General features: G+C 37.3%; 2 protein-coding genes across 7 annotated transcripts in view; one reads left to right on the top strand and one right to left on the bottom strand.

Annotated features, from left to right (window-relative positions):
- The window catches only part of GLDC (glycine decarboxylase), a 39423-nt gene extending 33779 nt beyond the window's left edge, over positions 1–5644 (top strand). The window contains exons 21-25 of the mRNA XM_064404631.1: positions 697–808; positions 2105–2200; positions 3140–3312; positions 3945–4025; positions 5011–5644. Of these exons, the coding sequence (XP_064260701.1) occupies positions 697–808; positions 2105–2200; positions 3140–3312; positions 3945–4025; positions 5011–5154 (606 nt within the window). The 3' untranslated portion in view covers positions 5155–5644. The remainder of the gene's footprint in view (positions 1–696; positions 809–2104; positions 2201–3139; positions 3313–3944; positions 4026–5010) is intronic.
- Positions 5645–8222: 2578 nt separating this feature from the next.
- Positions 8223–22380, bottom strand: part of UHRF2 (ubiquitin like with PHD and ring finger domains 2) — an 82730-nt gene continuing 68572 nt past the window's right edge. For 2 of the 6 annotated variants that reach the window (XM_064404632.1, XM_064404637.1), the window contains exons 10-16: positions 17560–17699; positions 15388–15550; positions 14709–14846; positions 13819–13942; positions 11755–11918; positions 10899–10997; positions 8223–9378 (exon numbers count right to left, since the gene is read on the bottom strand). In XM_064404632.1, coding sequence (XP_064260702.1) covers positions 9232–9378; positions 10899–10997; positions 11755–11918; positions 13819–13942; positions 14709–14846; positions 15388–15550; positions 17560–17699 — 975 coding nt within the window. In that variant the 3' untranslated portion in view covers positions 8223–9231. The remainder of the gene's footprint in view (positions 9379–10898; positions 10998–11754; positions 11919–13818; positions 13943–14708; positions 14847–15387; positions 15551–17559; positions 17700–22380) is intronic. The other 4 variants (XM_064404636.1, XM_064404634.1, XM_064404633.1 and 1 more) reach the window with 3 other exon arrangements.

Below are 22380 nucleotides of genomic sequence, written 5' to 3'. Positions count from 1 at the left end.
AATTCTATTTGATAGAAGGGTGTGCTGGGACTCTTGAGCTACATTTAATGCTTCCAGTGACTGAGTTGGGGAAGAGTGAACTTAGCAGCAGTGTCATTCAGAGTACTTTGTTGCCAGTATGATACTGGGGAAACCAGCTCTCCTAGAATTCCAAATCAGCAAATATGAACTGGTGCAATTTCCATTTACAGCTGTGGGTAAAAATCACTTGTGACTCTAAGCTGGTTCCTATTCCCATAGAATATTTAATCTATTAGAAATTTTTAAGGGGAGCTTTTTCCTCACAGTGCAAAAATGCCATCTATTTACATTGTCTCGCCTAAAGTTCTCTGGATAGTGTTGCTGTGGGATAGCAGCCTGGGAGACAGGCAGCCTGTGCCTTTTGACATTATTTGTGTTCTCTTTTTTCTATTCAGTTCAGAGCTTCCTAGTTTGAGGAGAAGTTTGGGTCATTCACTTGTGACCTTCAAGCTAAACCTCTTTAACAGTAGACACTCATAAACTACACACACCAAAGGTGGCCTCACTCAATATCCAGTGCTTCTCTGTGAGTGCTGTGTGGAAAAGTGTAACAGCAGAGTGACTGCCTTAGAACTAGCCAGGTGCATTGAGGTGCTGCTCTCTGTCATGCAGGAGCATACTTTGCATGTTTTGGACCTGTTCTAGATCAGTTTCTTCATGTTATTTTTGTTTCAGACAATGGGAGCAAAGGGTCTGAAGCATGCTTCTGAGATTGCTATACTAAATGCAAATTACATGGCAAAGAGGCTAGAGAAGCACTACAAAATCCTTTTCAAAGGAGCAAGAGGCAAGTATTGGACAATTTCTTTTCTTCTGCCTGGCTTTTTTTTTTTTTTTTGCCTCATGTAGAAGTTGGCTTCCAACACAGTTGTTTCGGTTTTGGGTTTTTTTTTTTTTTTTGAATGCTATGTGACTGCTGATTTCAAACTTCTCTTGATGTTGTTCACAAGGAGAGAAATAACCTGCCACACTTCCATGGATGTATTTCTATGGATGTATTGCCATGAAATTGAGATACTTGGAAGTAGAAGAAAAGTAATATCTGTTTGTAATTAGAAAAAGATGATGCCAAAAGATAGAGTAAATAATTAGATTGTTCTCCTTGAAATTCAATAGCAGATTGATAGAAAAAGGAAAAGCAACCAAGTGGAGACTTCCAAATCTCCATAACCAGTGATGCAACAATTTAAGAACTGAAAGTAATTTTTGGACCTGTACTTCCTCTTGCACACTTCCTCTAAAAAAAAAAATCCCATCAAGTTTCCCTCATTTCTGCTCCTTATTCACTTTTGTGAGATCACATAGAATTCCTTTGGCAATGCATGATATTTCAGCTACATTCTGGTTCCCTGTTTTGGCTCTCCAGCCTTGCAACAGGACAGAAGTAATGAAGAAGAGATGAAAAAAATATTGTGGTAGTAGTGTAACAATCAGAGAACTTATTTTGCTTGTTTAAGCTGAACAGCATTGAAGAACATTTGAGTAGAATATATATTATCTCCAAAATCTGTATCTTAAATTTAATACATACATCTTGGTAAAACCTGCAAGTTGTACTTTAATAAAAGTGAATAAAAATTGCAAATTTTGAAGGATTTAACAATGTAATGGAAGGTTCTCCAGAACCATGGATATAAATACAGACAATGTGTGTCTTTAGCATCTCTATAACAGAAGATTTGAGCTTTGCTCTGGCATAAGATAAAACTGATTATCTTAATTAATTTAAGATAGCCTAAAATCCAAATGGTGTTGGACCACTGACAAATCTAAGCATTTTTTCAGAGAACTTGTAAATTGTAGGAGCTACTTCCACCACTCATTCCTAGTTCTGATTTTGTAAATGAGGCCTCTTCTTAATATGATGTGGGGTCAGTCTGCAAAAACTGAGTTGTATATCTCTTACCTGATAATTTCTCAGACTTGAGGTTTTGCCCAAGTGGATATTTTTGAGTTTGTCTTTTTGCCATGTTCTCCACAAAACCCATCAGAATACATCTTGGTAAATTGCATTGTTCTCCTATAAAGTAAGACTAGTGTTCTCACTAGTCTTTACTTAATAGATGTCACTTTTTATTTACAGGTTATGTAGCCCATGAATTCATTTTGGATACAAGACCTTTCAAAAAAACAGCAAACATTGAAGCCGTAGATCTTGCTAAAAGGCTTCAGGATTATGGCAAGTCAAATGTTTACTCTTTAAAATAGCAGTGCAAGTGACAATTTTGTAAGTCTGTTCTAAAGGGAGATACCAACAGTCGAGTTCTGTGCTTATGGATGGTAAATCTGGCGCAATTATTTCAGGCTTCTTCATTTTCTTTAAGGGCTTTGAGAGATATTACAGATATTTGCATATACTGACTTGTAGTAGGTACTACTGACTGCTGCTACTTCACAGTTTTGTAAACTGCCCCATCAAATTACCGATTACATGACTCTAAACTGTTTGGAGCAAGTGGGTCAAAGCCAAGAGCTTTATAAGATTCCAACAAAACAAAATAGGGAGGCAAAAAAAAAAAGAAGACTTTTAAAGGAGATAATAGGATTTGAACAGTTCCATACTGATGCAGTTTATGCAGTTTTGTACACATGCTCTTAAGGATCTGATTGTGGATGCATTTTGGCTGCCAGACAAGAGGATCCATTGAACTGCTTGATCCTGTAGAACTGCTTCTAATAAAAATGCATGAAAGATGTTAAAACCCTAACCAGTAATACCTCTTCAGTGAAGTAATCCAAAGCCTAATTGTGCTACTAAAAACCCACCCTTCCTGCTCTTTGTAAGTGAGCCTTCAATATTGTGCACCACTTAAACAGACCCTTCAGTAGGTACAGAGGTGAGTTAGATAAGTATATTAAAGTTCCTTTTTAATAAACTGTTTCACTAAATCTGTGTGTAGCTCTATTGTAAATAATACAGTGGTGTTACCCTTCAGTGCTGAAAATGAAGATACTTGAAAAATTTATCTTGCCTCTAAATTACAGAGCCAACACTACCAGTGAATTCAGTCTCTAGATTTTTGTAGAAAAAGGACTGAATTTGTGAATCTGCTGATAGCTAATGCATGTATTATCTCATACCATACTATCTGTGACTGATTTTTGCTATTGTCACCAGGTTTTCATGCTCCAACCATGTCCTGGCCAGTGGCAGGGACACTTATGATTGAACCTACGGAGTCTGAAGACAAAGCAGAGCTGGACAGATTTTGTGATGCCATGATCAGTATTCGGCAGGAAATTGCTGAAATAGAGGAGGGCAGGATGGACCCCCAAGTTAACCCACTAAAGGTAAGATGGCATGTAGAGCAAGGTACCAGCATCAGCCCAACCTTTGAGTCTACAGATGTCCACTTCCTGGTCTTTCAGTACTCTCAAAAGTAATGGATCACAACAGTGAACACAAGACTTGAGAAACCGTCAACTTTTTCAAAATTTGAATTTTGACTTTTTCAAGTGAGAAGTCTTACTAACAGAGCAGAGAAAGTGATTTCCACAAGTACTTAATTTATATTTCAAGGTCATCTCAAAGTAACAAAGGACAGACGCTTATTTCACTAAAGATGGAAAGTGGAATGGCCTTAACATTAATAATAAAATCAAGACTGAATTATTTTAGCAATGCAGCACAGAACCAGTATCAGCTCAAGTTCTGTTCCACTCTTAATGCTGTACTGACTTTTAAGTTTAGTCAAAAGCCAAAAGAATATTCAAGCCTTGGGTAGCATCTTTAGGCAAACTGAAAAAAAATCCAAATACTGACTTGCCTCCTGGTTTAAATCTGCCTTCCCCTCCCCACCAGATAAACAGTGTTCTCTAGACAGTAATTACTTATTTGTGGTAATAAGCCTTGAAGAAGTCTTCACACTATGTTCAACAGAAATCAGCAATTTCTTGTTCTCAACATGTCTTGTTTCTTGTAGATGTCACCACATACTTTGAACTGTGTCACTTCTTCCAAGTGGGATCGTCCCTACTCCAGAGAAGTGGCAGCATTCCCACTGGTGAGTACATAATGGGAACTTCGTAGTGTGGTAATATATAAATATGCTTCGTGCTCTGTAGTTTCATAGTCAGTTGGAGATGAAGTAATGTGGTAAGAATTAAAACTTCAGAGCCATTATATTGTTGCTCAAATTTTAAGTGTGTGAGCTCTCTCTATCACAGTTTCATTAGTTTAACTTTAGACAAGGAAAGAAGAGCTCAAAAAAAAAAAAAGTCTCCACACATAGGTGCAGACTTGGATTTCTCAATCCTAGCACTTTAACACTGACTATTCATTCCTATTGGAAACAGCTGTTTAGTTCTGACATACTGCACCAAGGGCTCCCAGAACAGAGTCCCACATGCTGACATTCAAAGCGTTGCTCATAAGAACTTGCATAAGGTGTGACTAGATTCCCCAAGGTTAGCATGGGGAAAGTCACACCAATGTGGCCCTGCTACAAATAAAGGTCAGGCTGGAGCTGGACACTGATATCAGACTTCTTAATTGCTTTCACAGTCATAGCAGCTAATGTATGTGTAACCAACCTTTCTGCTCTGAATCTTAATTGCAAGTATTTTAGTGGCATGTACTGTTTCAAAGAGGAAGAATTCAACTACACCACCATTCCACTTTCCTTTAAGTATTACATTGTAACTATATTGAACAGCACAGCAGTGTCCTCTGCTTTTCCTTCATTCCTATGTGAAAGCCAGTTGTTCAAAGGATAATAAAGTTTTCTTTCATCTCATGAAAACTGCTTTTTTACAGGCATGTGTTAGAGGACATGACCATACCTTTTTGAAAATCTAAGCATGCTTTTAACTGTCACTTCTGTTATACATGCTTGTTAACTTTCAGGGACTGCAAAAAGACTTGATGACTTCACTAAAAAATCCACTTTCACAGCACTTGTAATTCTTCTAGTTCCTAATGTCTGTTATAATTTTGTAGCTTTATTTGGTGGAAAAATTAAGATGGTTGGGTTCTTTTATCTCTCTTAGCCATTTGTGAAGCCTGAAAGCAAATTCTGGCCCACAATTGCGCGCATTGATGACATATATGGAGATCAACATCTGGTTTGTACCTGCCCACCAATGGAAGCCTACGAATCTCCATTTTCTGAACAGAAGAGAGCATCTTCCTAAGATTGCTTCCAGCTGCCTGCATTTTTGACTCCATCAGAATGGCCCTTTCCTGATTTCCTGGGGATATTTATATTGTGTATATTTTGAATAATCACCATGTTTGTTCATTGAACACTGCTCAGTTAAAATGTAAATACAATCAGTATGTTAGATGTAAACAAAATGTGATTGTTCCACAGCAGTTGATGTTGGAAGTTGCCTTGATTTATCATTTTGTCTGTTTCATGCTAAAGTTTAAACAATTAACACCAAATTTGCAAGGTGGCATGGGAGATACAGTTAAAAAAAAGTAGAAAATATGCAGATACATAAGGCAATACTAATAAATATTAACTGCAGGATTGTTTATATTTTGTAAAAAAATGATGAAGTAGATTTTTTAAATTTACTTCACATATTACCACTAACTAGCATTGCTAGTGTTAATATTTCATACTGATTTTTTTACCTATCAGTGTTAGTAGTCTAATAAAATTGGTCAGAATTTTAAGCGTTGTCATGTTTTGGCTTTAAACTTTTCAGCTGTATTTGTCCAACAGAGCAGTAGGAAATTATGGAACTTAAGTTCTGATTTGTGATAACTGCCACAGCAGCAATAAACTTACACAAAGGAAAATACTGTCAGAGATTAATACTTAAATAAATCTCTGCTTTTTTTTCAATGAGTCAGAATGATCCATTTTACCAAGCAGTAACAAACTTAATTTTGTTCTGTACCACACCATTTTTTCTTAGTAGTTCCATCTAATTCTCTCTTATTCTGGAGAAGGCATAAAAGACCATGAAGGCATAAAAGACTGTGAACTGCTCAGTATTATTTAAATCTTGGGTAAGAAAGTGTTTTCTTTCCACAGCTTCTCAAATCACTCTCTGGCACTTTTTTATACAGAGCACTCAGTTTGCCCTACTTTATCTACAGCTTGTGTAAAAACTGATCCACAGCTGAAGCCCCAAGAGCTTAAAAAGACCAGAGCCCTCCTGCAACACCAAGTGCCACATTAAATCACCCAGTAACCAAAGCTCAGGCCTTAAACAGGAGCCTTTTCCAGCATGTTCCAGATCAAATTTACATAAAACTAATCCTCTCACTGGTTACACAGTCAGATCTCTGTGCTGTGAGCACATTTGAAAGGAACTTGCCCAGGTCCATGCAGAGCTGTCTGATGTACGTGAGCACCCCTGAAGGGACCAATTCATCCAGCCACTCAAAGCACAATTTTGGTGAATTAGAAAATGGGCACCAAACAACATCGGGAACACAGAAAAGGACCACACAGATCTGTACCTTACAACCACCCCACTACTCAACCTCTTGTTGAAGATCTATATGCACACTGAGCCTGGGAACTTTGAAGTGACACAAATGAGGCTGCTGTTTACAGAAATATTTGATGTACTGTAAACTTTATCTTCTACAGTGAAACTTTTGGGACTGCAACTTTTTCATTACCTACCTTATGACTTCAGTGGGGGTTTTTACACAAAGAGACTACAGATGATAGGAGACAGGAATGGCTTTCATTAAAGGAAAGTGAGGCCAGACACCAGTTTTTATGTGAAAAGCTGCACCTACATGCTAAATCACCTTAATACATTGTCAGAACCCAGAGCATCTCTCTAGATGCCCTGGATGTCTCAAAGCCCTGGCAGGGGCTCGGAGACCCTGGCAGGAAGCCAAAGACACCTGAATGTGAGGAAATGAGAGAATTTCAGGCCTGAGTGGTGAGGGGATGATATTCACTTGATAAAATTTGCATTATAATGCACTGTACAGGGGGGTTTTATATGTTGTACAGGGGGGTCTAGAATTCTGTGCATGGGTCAGGAGTCCCAAGATGGAGGAATCTGGGCATGCCCTGTCCTTCTTCTTTCTTCTCCTTGGCATCCATGTTCAGGATGATGTTGGCATGTGTGGGTTGGTTCATAGTGAAAGTGCACTTGCCAACAAGGGCAGAAAGTATTGGGAATTAAAGGTAAATATCTAATACGTAGTTTTCACTATAAAAGAGACAACCGCCCCATGGGCGGGGGAGAGTGCCTTTGGCTGTCTTGCTGATCAGACCTCGGCTGGACAGACAGAAAAACTTTGTAGATAAGGAACAATAAATGCAACTGAAGACCAAAAGCAAGAGTCCAGACTCCTTCTTCGAGAGCGCGGCCTGCCCAGAACCACCTTTTCCCGTGCTGGGGCAGAGACAAGTAACAGCCGGCCCCGGCAATACATAGTGAAGAAAATCAGATTTTTTTACTCTAGAATTCACTATTGGAAAGGGTATCTTTCAGTAGCTATTGATATAGTACTAAGGATGTAAAATATCAAGAAAAGTTACTGCAAATTTATAATGTGAGGAAAAGACAGTCTTTCTCTGTTGCCAGTCTAATTCCCCAGTCTTGACAAGCTACTTTAATGTTTGTTAAAAGCAGTTTCACGTTGCTTGATTATGTCACTGAAAAAAAAATTAAAAATTGGTTTACATGTTTTTGTATAAAGCAGATAACTTCCCACTGTTGATCTCAAACTGACAAAATTTAGCTTGTAAATTAACTGGTAAAATCTATCCAATGGAAAACAAAGCATTAAAATATTTTACAGTACTCAACTAAAAGGTTGTAAGCAACAAGTCTTGTGAGCTACTGCTCATGAGATGCAATGGGGGTTACGAAGGTGAAATCACATCGTTCTCTCCAGAAATTCTGAGCTACCTGTAGCACTGTGGGCCACAGGCTGTCACCTGCAACCTCAGTGCCTGCAGAGGGAATTTGACTCATCCACCTGGCCAACCACTGTGCAGGAATCCCACAGCTCCCAGCTGTGCCAACAGCCCTACAACAGTCCTATGTGACAGGCAGGGCTCCCTCCCACTCTGGGACATGGACAGCACTGCTACAGGCTGTGAGTGAGTCCATGGGTATCAATGACACCACTGGATCTTGGTTTGGAGTTCAGTCTTTCTTAATTTTAAGTGCTCTTTTCATTGAGAAGTTAGTTAAGGAATATAAAGCCTCACACCTGTAAAAATCTCATGACTTAATTAAGTGGATAATAGTAAAAACGAAATTAGCAAATGTTCTGAATCATAAAATATTTAATAAGGTATATTTTGGGGGAGGGATATATTGTATATAAAATTTCAGATCACAATATGAAGCGATTTGAACCCTAGCTAGCACTGCCTTTAATGCTGTGTAGATGTATTGCCACTGATACAAGACCTACTAAAAGCATACAGTTTAACTAATACAGAAGTGGCTTTTTTTATATGAACTATTTTTTTACACAATTAGAGTGTCTTGAATACCCTCTTTAAGTGCAAAAAACACGGATCACTTTACACTAATGCAGCAACAATGCATTCATATTGTTCTCATTAGTCATTAGTAGTCAACTTGCATAAGATACAAGAAAAGCACAATGAAGCTCACAAAAATAGACTAAAAATCAGCCCGTTCTTGCAAAAAAATACAGCATAATAGAAGAAAAAGACAAAAAAGGGATTATGCACACCACAGAATTTGCTGTTTAATCCAAATGGCTTAAGTGCTGAATCTATTTATTTTTCCTGGTTTTTTGTGGGTTTTCTTTTGGTTTGGGTTTTGTTATTGGGTTCCTTTTTATTGTAAATCAAACCACATGGACCAGGCACAACTAATATTTAGGAGGCAGTGTGTAGCTAAAACATCACTAACTATTTTTTATCCCCAACATTGTTTCATTGTTTGACACAATTTACTTTCCTCTGTCCTGAGGTAGTCACAAAAAAACAAATCATAAATTAAGCATCAGCTAGGCCAGTAAGAGCTGAAGCTTTTATTTTTCTTTTTTCTTTTTTTTTTTTTTTCCTTCTTTAAAAACTGTTAGTTAACTGGCCAAAACTACCCTTGATGTTAAAAGACAGCTGAGAATTAGAGTTCTCACAACACCAAGAAATGGCTATGAGGGTAAGAGGGTTAGGTGCTTCAAAAAGTGACAATATATTGAGTCCCATCAAGACGGCTGGTCCGCTGCTGAATTCCCATGTTTATTCCCCTTTACTGTCTCTAAAGTCACTGGGAGAAGTACAGAAGGGACTGAGCACATCATCGCCCTTTACTGTAACCCGGAAAGAACTGGTCCAGTAGTGTCTGCAGGATCTTGTTGGGAGCCATGGTGTAGCCCTTCCCCAGGTCATAGCGGCAGGCAGGGCAGGTGAACACTTCGGCTCTGAAGGAGCGCTGTAAACAACTCTAGGACATACAAAGACAGAGAAGTAAATTGCGGCAACTTTCTTGTAGACCAACAACTTTGTTAACCAGCAAAAAGTAAGGAATCACTATGAACCAAAGGCACAACCGCACAATCAGCTGTACTATCAGGAAAAAAGAAGTCTTTGCCAAGCGCCCCGGTGCCTGACTCCACCCATGACTAAAATGTCCTAGCCAAGGAACTCTTCTCCATGCTTGGGTAGAATTAAATCACTAGTGAGGTTTCCCCTTCATTTGCACTAATGCCTTCCTGTAAGTCACAGCAAATCCTTAGCTTTGTTATAGCTTCACTGATCGCTATACTTTTCCAGACCATATCAAGAGGAAGATGATCATGTATACTGTTTATGTAGCAATCTCCATCTAACTCATCAGAATAGACCCAGTTTAGCCTTATAGATATATGTAGGATAATACAAACTGCAACACATTAGCATCTGTGCTGTCATCCTTACTACGTTACTGCAGGCTGATGAGCATCTAAAATTTTTTAGGGCATGGCAGATCTCTGTCTAAACAGCAACAGCAGCTTACTATGAAACTTCTTTACAACTTTACCTGGATGTTATATTGTATTCTCAAATATGTACTGATATCTTCAAACACTGTGCTTTCTGCATGTGTTGCCATTCAGCTTTCTCTTCTTTCTTTTTTCATGGTTTTCCAATTTCTACAATTCTAAATTTTAACTCCACAACATTTCTTATGTTTTTCAGAGAGACATAATTGTTCCATGTTATGTGCAGACCACACATAACAACACCCTGATTTTTACTGGAGTGGTATCTTCTTAAACAACCTTGCATTACCAAATACTGTACTAGGATGACAGTATTTTGAGTCCTTTTAGGGCCTCAGGCAGACATACTAGGTAGGCACCATTCAAATATGCACAATTCAGTGCTTAATTTTGTACATACCAATGCTACAAAATTAACTCTAGTCCAGATTTGATTCCAAGCTTCTTAGATTATCTCCAACCGATCAAGATTTTGAGACACATAAGTAAAGTACTGACATTCATGGTCTCCTACTAACATGAGCAATGCCAAAATTAGCAAGATAACATAACTTTCTCTGAATGAGCCCAAATAACTTTCTAGGGTATTTATCCTCCACCCTTTCACAACTTTTAAGAAAGAGTTATAAAATTATAAAATCTGGTTTTATTTCTTGTAAAATTATGTAAAATTAAATCATTGCTATTGTGCCAAAATCTGACTTGTAGACCCAACCAATTCCTAGTGCACCTCCACTGGTCACAAAGGCATGACTGCAATGGTAAACCTCACACATTATGTCTATCAGAAACTATATGAAACATACTTCCACTCTTTGCTACACAAAATTAAGGTTACACAGGAAACACTGAATGGAAACTTGTTGCCTGATTTTGCTCAGAATGTTATGCAATTATTATTGTCTTTCTAAAATGCATATGGCTTTGGTGACTGGTGTCTCAGAGCCAAGAAAACAGCCCAGAGCAAGCAGTTTATTCTTACTTTACAGACGTTGTGGAGGCACTCTGTTGTCACTGGCTGGTAAACCAACTCCTGGCAGCAGACACACATAAAGGATTGTTCCAGTTTCTTCAGAAAATTCTAATGTAGGGAACAGAAATAAAAGAGACAAATGCTATTACAGTTCTCATAAATGCCACTTACTACATAAAGATGATGTACTTCCAGAAGTTCTTAAGTCCATCTTATCTCTGAGCACAGATTTCTAGAAGTAATCAGAAAGCAGGTCTTTAATGGCTTTATTTCCCTGCTCTTCTATGAATTGCAGAATCACATTTGGGTTTGAAGGGTTGGTTTGGGTTGGAAGGGACCTTAAACAACACCTATTTCAACCCCCATGCCATGGGCAGGAAATCTTCCACTAGACCAGGTTGCTCATGGCTCCATCCAGCCCGGCCTTGAACACTTTGAGGGATGGGGCATATGTTTCTGGGAAACGTGTCATAAAATTATTTTCTGTCTAAACAAAACCTAGTGACTAAAACCACCTTTATTCATGTCTGATTTCTGACATTAGCACAGCATAAAAATACATTTGTTATATCAGAGAAAACATGCTCTCTTCAAAAATGAAAATAAATAAAATTGCACTTTTAACTTCAGGATAGTTTTTGAGCAAGAAAAGGTCTCTCTTGTGGAGGCATTAACCCATCTCTCAAGAGCAAATTGCACAAGCTAGACATCTTGAAATACAAGTGTGACAAATAAAACTAATGCTAGACAGTCTATATTTAGCAAAAGTTTAACAAACAAAGGAGGTTTTAAGAGGGACTCAAGATTTCTCCTAATAATATAAAGAAAATGAAAAGAATAAAATTTATGCATGCAACAAACATACTGGTCCTTCCTTAAGAGAAGCAAGTACTTCATCCCACAGCTTCTGGTTCATGCAGTCTTCTCTGATCAGCCATTGCTGCTCTTGGGTCAGCTGGAAAGCTTCTCCTTTCCCTCCATCCCCCATCCTCATGGCTTTGGGTGTATTGGTAGGCTCCTCTGTACCTGCTTAAGATGGTGACCATCAGACCCAGTAACAGCAGTGTTAGTCTGAACTAATAAAAGGGAAAAACAAAACTATTTCTAGAAGGAAACATGGATTAATATGGATTACATGCATGAAATGCAGCAAGCAAATTCCTACTCCAACTCATATTATACATAATTGTTTTGGATTGCAGCACACAGTTGCACAGAAGAATTTTCATTTTTTTGCAGAGCTTGTGGGCAAAAAACACAGTAGGAGCAGTAAAAAGGATTAAGACCCCTACACTACCACTTAATTAAAGAGCATGTGCTTATGAATTTACACTAGTATTCCAAACAGTGTGGTGGGTTTAGTGTAGGCCAAACGCCAGTGCACTCACTAGAATATACTTATTTATTTCTTGCTGTGAGACAGGATTAGGAGAAAGGCAAATTAGGCTCAAAGCTTGAAAAGGGTATGAAGAAAAGTTTATTAACAGTAACTAAAAGAAAGAATAATAAGAATTAGAATAAAACCTTTAGAACACTTCTCCTCTCCCTACAACTTTTTTTTTCCTACTCACAACATACAGAAATAATCCAGCCAGTTTATTACTTCTAGAATACTCTATTTTAGTCTACTTAGATGCTCTTCTTGTTAATTTATGGAGACTTCTTTATAAGAATACTGTTCTTTTGAAGCTTTTAATTTTTACGAATAGCAGTTGCCTGGAAAATTTGTAATCATGAAGTCCCTTCCATTTTTACAGCTTTTCCCAAAACTGCGTTTATGGGCCATGTTAATTTATGGGGTATTATTTTAAAGATGAACTGATTAAGAACAATGGTTTTCTTTATCTGTCTTTGAAATTATCTTCATTTCTGAGAACACAGGTCTTCTTCTCTCCCTGGGAGCACAGGGTCATTATCACTCTTTCTTTTTGTTCAAACTTCTCATGGGACTACAGCTATTTCAACATCTGCTTACTTTAGCATGGAGGCTTTTGTTAGATACCTACAATTTGAACGGTTCATCTCCTCATATTTTTAATGGGTTATAGGAGAAAAAAGAGTCTGATGTATCCATTATATCTTCTTCATAGCCTTATAAGAGGATTTTAGCCTCGAATTAAGGCATCTCTTTAAATCCCTCCCATCTGGGACTTGACTTCTTTTTTGTGACTTTCATGTTTCATGTTGTGTACTAAAACCGGTTAGTATCTTGCTCAGGTTGGCACGATAGTAACCGGGTATGCCCAGATGGTTATGTGATTTCTGCTGGGCGGCTCTGGCCTTGTTTGTGGTAGAGGATTTCTTCGGCGCCTTGGAAGGGAGCTGCTAGGCTCTCAGCAGCCGGGCTAGAACTCCACAGCAGCACTCCTGGGAGCCGATGGCCTTCCCCTGCCGCCCAGGCCTGGTGGTTGTGGACGAACTTTTATGCTGGTAGAATCCGGGCAAAGCCAGCCCCGCTGGCTGGGCCCAGGCTGGCGGCGGGGGCAGGGTTTAGCAGCGGCAAGAAGCCAGCAGCCGCGGCCCGGCGCGGCCTCGGGCCCGCGGCCTCCCTCCCCGCGCCCGGCGGCGGCGGGGCCCGGGGCTCCCCGGGCAGGAGCCAGCCCGGCCCCCGTCTCTGTTATTTGTTTGCCGGCCGGAAGGGAAAGAGACCCTCCTGGGCTTTTTCGTCTTGTTATAACAAGTGTCCTCACAAAGGCGTGTACAGTTTTCTTAGTAGTTCAACAGGTTGTTAATTTTCAAAGCTAATTACTGATTGGTCTTTTTTGTCAGACACGGAGGAAACTGCTAGCAACTTCTCTTTAGAAAGTCATTTCCTTGTGTGCCACCACAAACAGCTTCACACTTCCACAATGATTTCATTACTTAGTCCATGGCAATTGTAACATGACAGACTTTGATGATGAATGCTAAAAGAGTAAAAAATAAATACCATCATCAATTGTCCTCTTCTGGTTTCCATTACTTTGGCTGGTTGGTTCTTGTTTCACAGTTTGCTTTTTAACCTTATCTTTCTTCTCCTTACTAGCCATGGCTTCCAAATAACCTTCTGGATACTAAAATTAAAAAGCACAGATTTAAAGCAAGAATCACTGACATACAGGAATAACCAAATACCAAAAGGAGTAACTTCTAAAATAATTTAGATCCCTGTGACTACATAGTAAAATAATTACAAAATAATGTTTAAATCCTATATGATAGAGAAAACATTTAAATTAGTACCTATTTTTAAGAAAGCACAGTCAAGTCAAAGAACCTAATCCACACTCAGGTGTATTAAACAGTATTTCTGTACCTGTGTGTTTACAAACTATATAAATTGGGGAGATGATGGTATGCTGTAAAATGCAATATACCATTGCATTACCAAGAATAGATATTAATTCTTTCCTTCTTTCCATCTTTCATGGATTCTGCAATGCCAAAATTTTCATGGATCAGCCTATATCACTGCCTAAAATACACTGTTTATACAAAATACTCAGTCACATGAAGAGAAAAATACGTAAAAATGCACTGGTTTTTTCGGTTTCTCAGGAAGACGCTAGTCACCTGTAGAATTTGCTCCAAATTCTGATTTTCCAATTCATATAGACAAACCAATTTCTACTAGGGCAGAAAGCTTCATTTGCAGTTCCATCTGCTGTGTCACTATTACAGTATTTTTTCAATTTGCTTATAATAATGGTTTTTAGTATCAAAAGCTGCCACAGTGAAGTACAAGGAAAAAAAGGGAGCTTTATTTTAACTGATTTCTTTCTCAGGATTTTGTTTACTAGAACTAACAATAAAAACAACTGTCTGAGTCTTGATGCCAACCTGTACACTTAGACCGAGCTTTTTTGACCGCTCCATTCCTTCTGAAGTCCAAGGTGCAGGCTCAATATCATCTCTCCTCAGAAGATAGCGCCAAACTAAAAATCCACATTTTCCAATTTCTGGCCAGTATTTCACCACCTAAAGAACAATACAAAATTACTGCCATTATTTTATCATGAGTCAAACACATGCACATCATCATACTTTAATTGTTCAAGAAGAAATGACACGACTGATTTATACATTATTATTATATACAGAAGTTCTTCCCTAAGCTGTGAAATTTTTGTATTTTTTATAAATACAGTGGTCTTAAAAGGCACACTCTTTGTTTCAGAAACTAAGAAGCCTTCAAACAAACAAAAGGCTGGGATACAGCTGGAAAGACTGAAGAAATAATGAAATAATCAGACTTCAGGGATGTATTTAACTCAATAAGCACACGCAAAGCAACTTACATATTCAATCTTATGTATCCTATTACAGATTATGTTCTATTATCACTGCTCTGAATAATTTCATTTTGGTTCACTTTGCAGAACAAACTAAAGCTAAAAAGCTCTACTAAAGAAAAAAGGAACTATTTCTTTCAAGTAATAATGAAGAATTTGCAGACTAACACATATGAGGCTTTTTAAAACAGATTACAAGAAATTTTATGTTGTAGAGACCAGAATACCTTGTAAATGCCATCATATCTGTTGCCTTCCTCTGGAGCATATTTGCTGATCCGCCGTCCTTTTGAGCTGCGCACTACCCTAACTGGTTTACCAGCTCTCCAATTCTTTGACTCTGCTCCATTTTTATCATCCAATGGGGCATCACAGTTAAGGGCCAATGCCCTAGAAAGACATTTAAATTCCTCATGAACTAGATTGCTTCACCAAGTAGAGTTTTGAGAGTTAACATAATTATGTCATGTGAGTTTCCCTTGTCTAATTTTGCTTTATCAAGCAGCATAGACCTTTCAGTATGTTTTTCAGCAGAATTGATGGAAACAATGAGACCATACTGAAATGCATGGTAAGAAAAAAAGATGGGAACACTAAATATGTTGTCTGGGTTCCAGATCAAAACTCATGTGAAATTGCTAGAAAACAAACCAATCCTTTTAGACTTAATATTATTAATTTTTAAAATTAATCCCTTCCTAAATAGAAGAAATTAAAATTATAATAAAAGGCAAACTTTCTGTGCTGCTATCCCCCATCAATAGCCTTTAAGGCTTTTTAACTGTGCACACAAAAGTAATGAATACAATGAAAAACATATAAAGAAAAAAGTACATAATAACCATTCAAAAAAGCTCAAAATACCATACCTCTCTCACATGATACATAAAATACCTCAGAGAAGAACTAAGAATCATAGTAGCTAATTAAAGCTTTAATTAGCTTTAATTAAAAGCTTTAATTTACCCAGAGAGATGATTTACCCATAGAGACCCTCTTCTAGAAACCTGGAGCAAGAGAGTATGACCAAGTTGCTATAAGAAACAGTATTTCTACTACCACAGCCTGACTTGAAAGGATTGAAAACCCTTCAGAATCAGCCACAACACAAATGATGGATCTCAAAACAGAAGAAATAATATGGGGTATAAACAGACATGGTACAAGTATAGTGCCCACATTGTAGAGAACAGTAAGAGATAGGCACACTATGCTGACATTAAAAATTTTCTCCATATAAAAAAAAACTTGTAAAACTATATGGACAAGCAAAACCAATACAGATTCATTTACCTGGAATCATCATAATCTTCTGTATCAAAGTGTTTGAAACTTGTATCAAGCTCAGTAAATGAGAGCAGCACATTGTAACTCTTTGTGCGCTAATGCCTTCACAGCTAAGTAGTTTTGCCTGTGGATTTCTCATTTGCTAAGAGGAGGGAGACACTGACATTAAAGGGTCCAGCTTTAATTCTGTGTCCCAAAACAACTTTGTTCTATTCACTAAATATGCTTGTAAAGCTATTGCTTAAACCTACTTCCATATTTCTTCCCTCCTTGATCTTGTTAATTTTCACATCACGTGTCCCTTCCCCCTCCCTTTCTCAGCAGCCAAGTCAGGCTTTTCCTCTTTCTCCTCTAGACAGCTTGAAAACATCCCTCTCCAGCCTGTCTGAGAGCAGCAGAACATACCTAAATGTAGACCTGGCAAATGAAAGTTCTCAGTGACTTTCAGCATCTCACAGGTGTTCAGAGGTCAGTTGTGTAACAGATTATGCTCTTAGAAACAGAAAAGGATGGAGTACTCTTTGTTCAGGCCAGCTTTTGAAGGACGGAAAAACACTTCGGCAGATGTCTAATTCTCCCTCTGGATATATGTTCTCTTTCAAGTACCTATTTTGATAAAGCTGCACCCTAATTCCTTGCTTTTCATAGAAAAATATGATGAACGAAAGGGCTAGCAGAATAGAAAATATTTCTTTTATCGTGGGAAAAGGAACATGCTTTCTTCCTCCTTAAATTTATAACTGATTTACCCATGAGAGAAGAAACTTAAAAAAAGAAACACCCAGAATTAGAAAAATTCTGGTCAAGAGTTTTGACAAACTTCTCGTTTAATTAAAACAGAGTCCTCTCTGTTTCAACCAGAGGCACGACTGCAAGCTGCAACAACAATACAGCAATGTATTTCACTGTGTGAAATCACTGTGAGGTGAGTGTTCCTTTAAAGCAACAGATCATAATGCTTGATAAAACACTTAGAAGCAACAGGCATTGCTGTTTATGAAAACAGCATGTACAGAAGAGAAAAAATACAGCAAAATGTTAGTTTTAAATTAAAGCCCTACAACCCAACTCTTTGTATTGAAATATCTTTAAATTTTATTTTCAAAACTTACCTATTCATGTGTGTTAATGTCTGATCAAATGAATGTTCTCCAATTCTTTTATTGCCAGAAAGATCTCTACCTCCACTCCCAGTGTAAGTGAACTCATCTCCTCGATCCTGTGCAAGAAGATTATCCTTTGGTTTAAGGGTCTAAAGTAAAGTAACTCAATTAAAAGAAAAAAAAAAAAAGCAACTTCATTTGTTCTATTTACTCAGAGAAAAGCTGCAATCCAGGGCATGAAAGACGTGTTTTCAATTTCATTATTGCCATCCTACAGCAGCTGCACCAGCACAAAGCTACTTGATGTAGTCTAGATGTAACCTCTTCACCACAAAATTCTCACTAAAGAAAATGCCTGCATTAAAAATGGTATTTTGGCATTTTTTAAAATGCTATTTTGAGGAAAAAAATCTGAGGAACATACTCTAGCAAGTAGCTACTTGCTCTTGAGCTTTCATTGTGTTTACAAGAGAATCATGTTTGTAAAATACAGAATAATTACCTTGGATGGATCATGGCAGTAACTTCAGCTTGTGCAAGGAGCTCAGTGCTAGTAAGTACACAGAGTGCTGCCTTATGAACAAAGCAGGTGCTTTAATGAAATAGCAATCCCAGCTCTTCTGACTCAGTAAGAGTTCAAAATAATTTAGATTCATATTTTGTAAGCTAAAATAATTCTGCACTATAGTTCCGATGCAGAATTTTCATGAAATTGAATGAAGGTTGATAAAATCTTTCACCATGAGCTGTGAAAACTGCCAAAATTGAAATACTCTCAGGAAAAGAGAGTATTCTGTACTTCTATTTTCTGTACAAAGTTTGTCACAGAATTTCATATTACTCCTGGGAAATGAATGTATTTCCAGAAATACATAAATATACAGACTACATATATAGTTAATATGTTATTTTTTTGGAGATGGATATTTGGTATAAAGCATATAGCAATTTAATAAAAAAACAATGTTTAAATGGATTTTTACAGCAAAATTCTGAACACCTATGCAGAAATAAAATTCAGTCAATTTCTTACCACTATTAAAAGTCTGACATTATTTAGGATCCAGTGCAAGACTGTTACACATATTTCATGACTGACAACAGCAGAAAAAGAGATGGTTAGAAAGAGAAACACTGGTTGAACAAGGCCATAGATAAATTATAGAAATAAGGTTCAATTTATTCTGTGTAGGGAAAACTCAGCAGAAATTCAGCTGCAGTCATCTCTACATAATAAAATACAAGTGCTATACAGTTAAAAAGTATACTCAAATTCTGGTATATGCTTTCTTAAAACAGGCTACTTAGTCTACTAAATAAATCTCTAAAAAACCAACAGAAACAGAATGTAGTTCTATTAAGGACAGTATATGAAACAACTTTAAAAGAGCAACCAGACAAGAACCATTTACTAGGAAAAGATGTAAAATAAATTGTATAAAATAAAACATCACAAGATTGTATCACAATTATTCAAGCAAATTGCATTTTAACAATGAACAAGAAACCTGTGACAAGTTCAGAAAACTGGAAAAACATATTTTGGAATGTCATGAATCCAGCATGGTCTGGGTTTTGTAACAATGAAAGAAACATTAACATCTTCATGATGTGGCATTATCATGAAGATGTGACATCTTCATGACTGTTAAAGGCAGTTTTTGATATACAAGCAGAACTAAACTGAAACCAGAAGGTGATTTCTTTTCCTTCTTCTTAAAATATAATTTTGAGATAAATACTGATATAATATATAAATAATTATATAATATACATATAAGAATGTGAAAAATATATGAAAGACAGAAACACTTCATGTGAAAGCAAGATGGGGAAAATTATTTATAATACAGTACAGGTTCCTGACAAACTTTTGTTTATCAACTACCAGGTTGTTGATAAATCTTCATGAGAAGAAAGTATGGAATAGACATATTTTTTGGTGCAACAGAAAAACATAAATCAAGGACAAATTGCTATAGACTTAAGCCAAAAAAACTTCAAGAGACACTGCAGAAATGCAACAGTATTCCCACTTGCACCCACTTCTGTGGAAAATTGATTAAATGTAAATGGCCTAAACCCAAAAAACTTGCAGCATACTCAAACACAGACTAAGCAGCTCTCTGGTGGTAGTCTAACCACAGGCAAACTGAAAACATTGTGCTTGAAGAGATACTATGGATAGAAGGTCTGTGCATACATGCTCACCTCCTGAGCATGTCCCACTTCATGGGTTACATTTGCTTCTCTTTAATTATCCATGTGCTCTGTGCATAAACCAACAAGTAGAAATCCAAAGGAAGGAAAATGGAGGATAAAAGGAACAATTTTGTAGCATAAATGTTACAGGCCAAGGTACAAGGATCTTTCAACATCCTCCAATGTAAGGAAGACTCGCTGCTGCTTTATTTTCTAGATAAACTACACTCCTTTTTTCATATCAGATATATTAGGGGGAAAAAAAGGGATTTCAGGGAACAAAGTTTTTAGAATTAAAGGAAAATGTCAGAGATCTAGCCACTGGTCTGGGCTGGATGAAGAGAAATTGGAGGACATTTGAACCTCTGATATAACGGCAGCTCTCAAACAGGAGAAGAAAGCTCAGAAGAACTCATAAGTGCTTGTGGAGAATGAAAACCAAAAATGGCAAAAGTAAGTGATGCACAGACGCAGCGTCTAAAGCGTGGAATAAATGTGGATATGAATGTGCCTATGACAAGCAGGAGTGAAATAGGGACACTGGTACTCCAGAGACATACTGGGACACCTACAGTATCTACTTTAATTGGGCTTATGGTGTTTTAAAGTGAAGTATAACAGGAATATTCAGAGCTTATTATTTGGGACTATGAGAGAGTAATGACTCATCAAAACAGTTGCTCACAGCTTTGAGTTCTATCTATAGATAACACAGGATCTCCCAACCACCTACAACAACTTTTAACTGAGAGCCAGTAAGAGATTGGTAAAGCTATTTTTGTCTGAAGAAGATCAGAAAGCAGAACTGACAACAATGGTTCAACGGTTAAAGAAAACATATCGCAAAAGGAGTTATTGATAGATGTATGTTCTTATTGAACAAACAAAATAGCTGTCAAAAAGCACATCAAAACAATCTTATCTTTTCCCTTCTGTTCTTCCTACATTCTCCCAATTTTCTTACCTTAAAATGCATAATTCTGCCACTTCTCTTCTGCTTTCCACAGCTTATTCCACTTCCTTGCACCAAAACTGTCTTCCAACAGCTAGTAAGTACTTTGTTACTTTGTCTTCTCTTAATACCATCTGCATGTCCCTTTTTCTTATGTTGTGTCCATAAAGTTATTTCTTAACCCTCCTGTTTGTAAAGTTTGATCATATTATAGAGCAAATGAACTCAGTTACACTGACCCAGCATCTCCTACCTGAGGCATGTGAGTGGAAGACAAGCCTGAAGTTCTAGTACTACAAGCCAGTCAGCCTCAGACAGCCAGTACAAGCAGTCAGTCTGCTGTATTAAATCATACTCCACTATTAAACATTGTTATATAATCAGCTGTAAGTCTAATAAAGAAATAATGTAGAATGAAGAAAGTAAGATTTTGAATTCCACTGAATCATCTGACCACATTATTTCAATGGATCACTTTTATGCACCAGCTGACAGGGACATTAGCTACTTCAAGTTACTAGAATATCAGCTATCTCAAGAGAGCTCTCAATTATTTTCTCTCTCCATTAACATACCTGCTTTTACACTCAGATTTCAAAGTTTGGTTCCAGCAGATAATGCAAAAATTGTATTTATCAGTAATAGGCTATTAAAAACATAATCAGATTTTCTAGATGAGTTCCAACCTTCAGTTCAGACAACAAAAAAATGTTTATTGGCTTTCTTGGTAAAAGAAATTCCCAAATATCATCAATTCATAAATCCCTAATCAGTCTGATCTCAGTCAAATGTAATGAATAAAAGGTGAGTTTGATTATATGATAAAGTAAAATATAAGTGCACAAAGCCTTTTTAAATGAAGTTTTTAAATCCAAGTCAATTATTAACTATCAAGCAATTACATCTGAAAGCATTTTCTTTCCCCAGTAGTAGGGATATCTGAAACTGAATCATGTCACCGTTCATCTCCATTTAACTCTATATTCATAAAGTGCTGATCGAATTGGCCTCTCTGCCAATTTTGTGATTTATTTTTTATAATTTTATGGTTTAACACTTCAGTAAAAGGTGCCAATTGAAAAGGAAGGGCTAAAGTACAAATTCAGTAAGAATCCCTTGCATTAAGTGCAGAGCCTGAATACATAATTGCTCTTGCTGAGTCTTCCCCACAATTGCCTGTGATAGCAAGAACCTGTCAGTTGCACAGCACATTCCACCACAAAGAAAACTTTTCATCATTTTTCTGTTCACTAATCTACATGTCTGAACAGTAAGAAAGACAGCTTCAAAGCAGGAAACAGCAGAAGGTGGCTAACTGGTGATGGAAGTAGGGTGACATTTTAAAAGATCAAAGTCCTAGTTAACTACTGTGTGTGAATTCCTTTCTGAGGTTTTCTTACTCCTTTCCATGCAATGTCCAAAAATGGTGGATTACCAGGCTTTTAAACTGAACATTAATATGTAAACCATTCAGACTACCCAGGGTGCATTCATTATCTTTTGTTCCACTAAAAATCCGTTCTGACTTGGACCAAGGTTCACCAAAGACAGAGAGTCTTTTCAGGTCAAAGACACTTTCCTGTAGAGGGAGTTTACTTGGGAGATAAAACAGCTTTTAGAGACAACATTATCAGCATTTTAGAGACAGGTTATCTTTGGCTATCAGCTGGAGATCC

This window comes from Passer domesticus, chromosome Z (genome assembly GCF_036417665.1).
Source record: "Passer domesticus isolate bPasDom1 chromosome Z, bPasDom1.hap1, whole genome shotgun sequence".
Lineage (NCBI taxonomy): Eukaryota > Metazoa > Chordata > Aves > Passeriformes > Passeridae > Passer > Passer domesticus.
The sequence above is the reverse complement of the archived record's forward strand: the minus strand, read 5'-3'. Positions and strand labels throughout refer to the sequence as shown.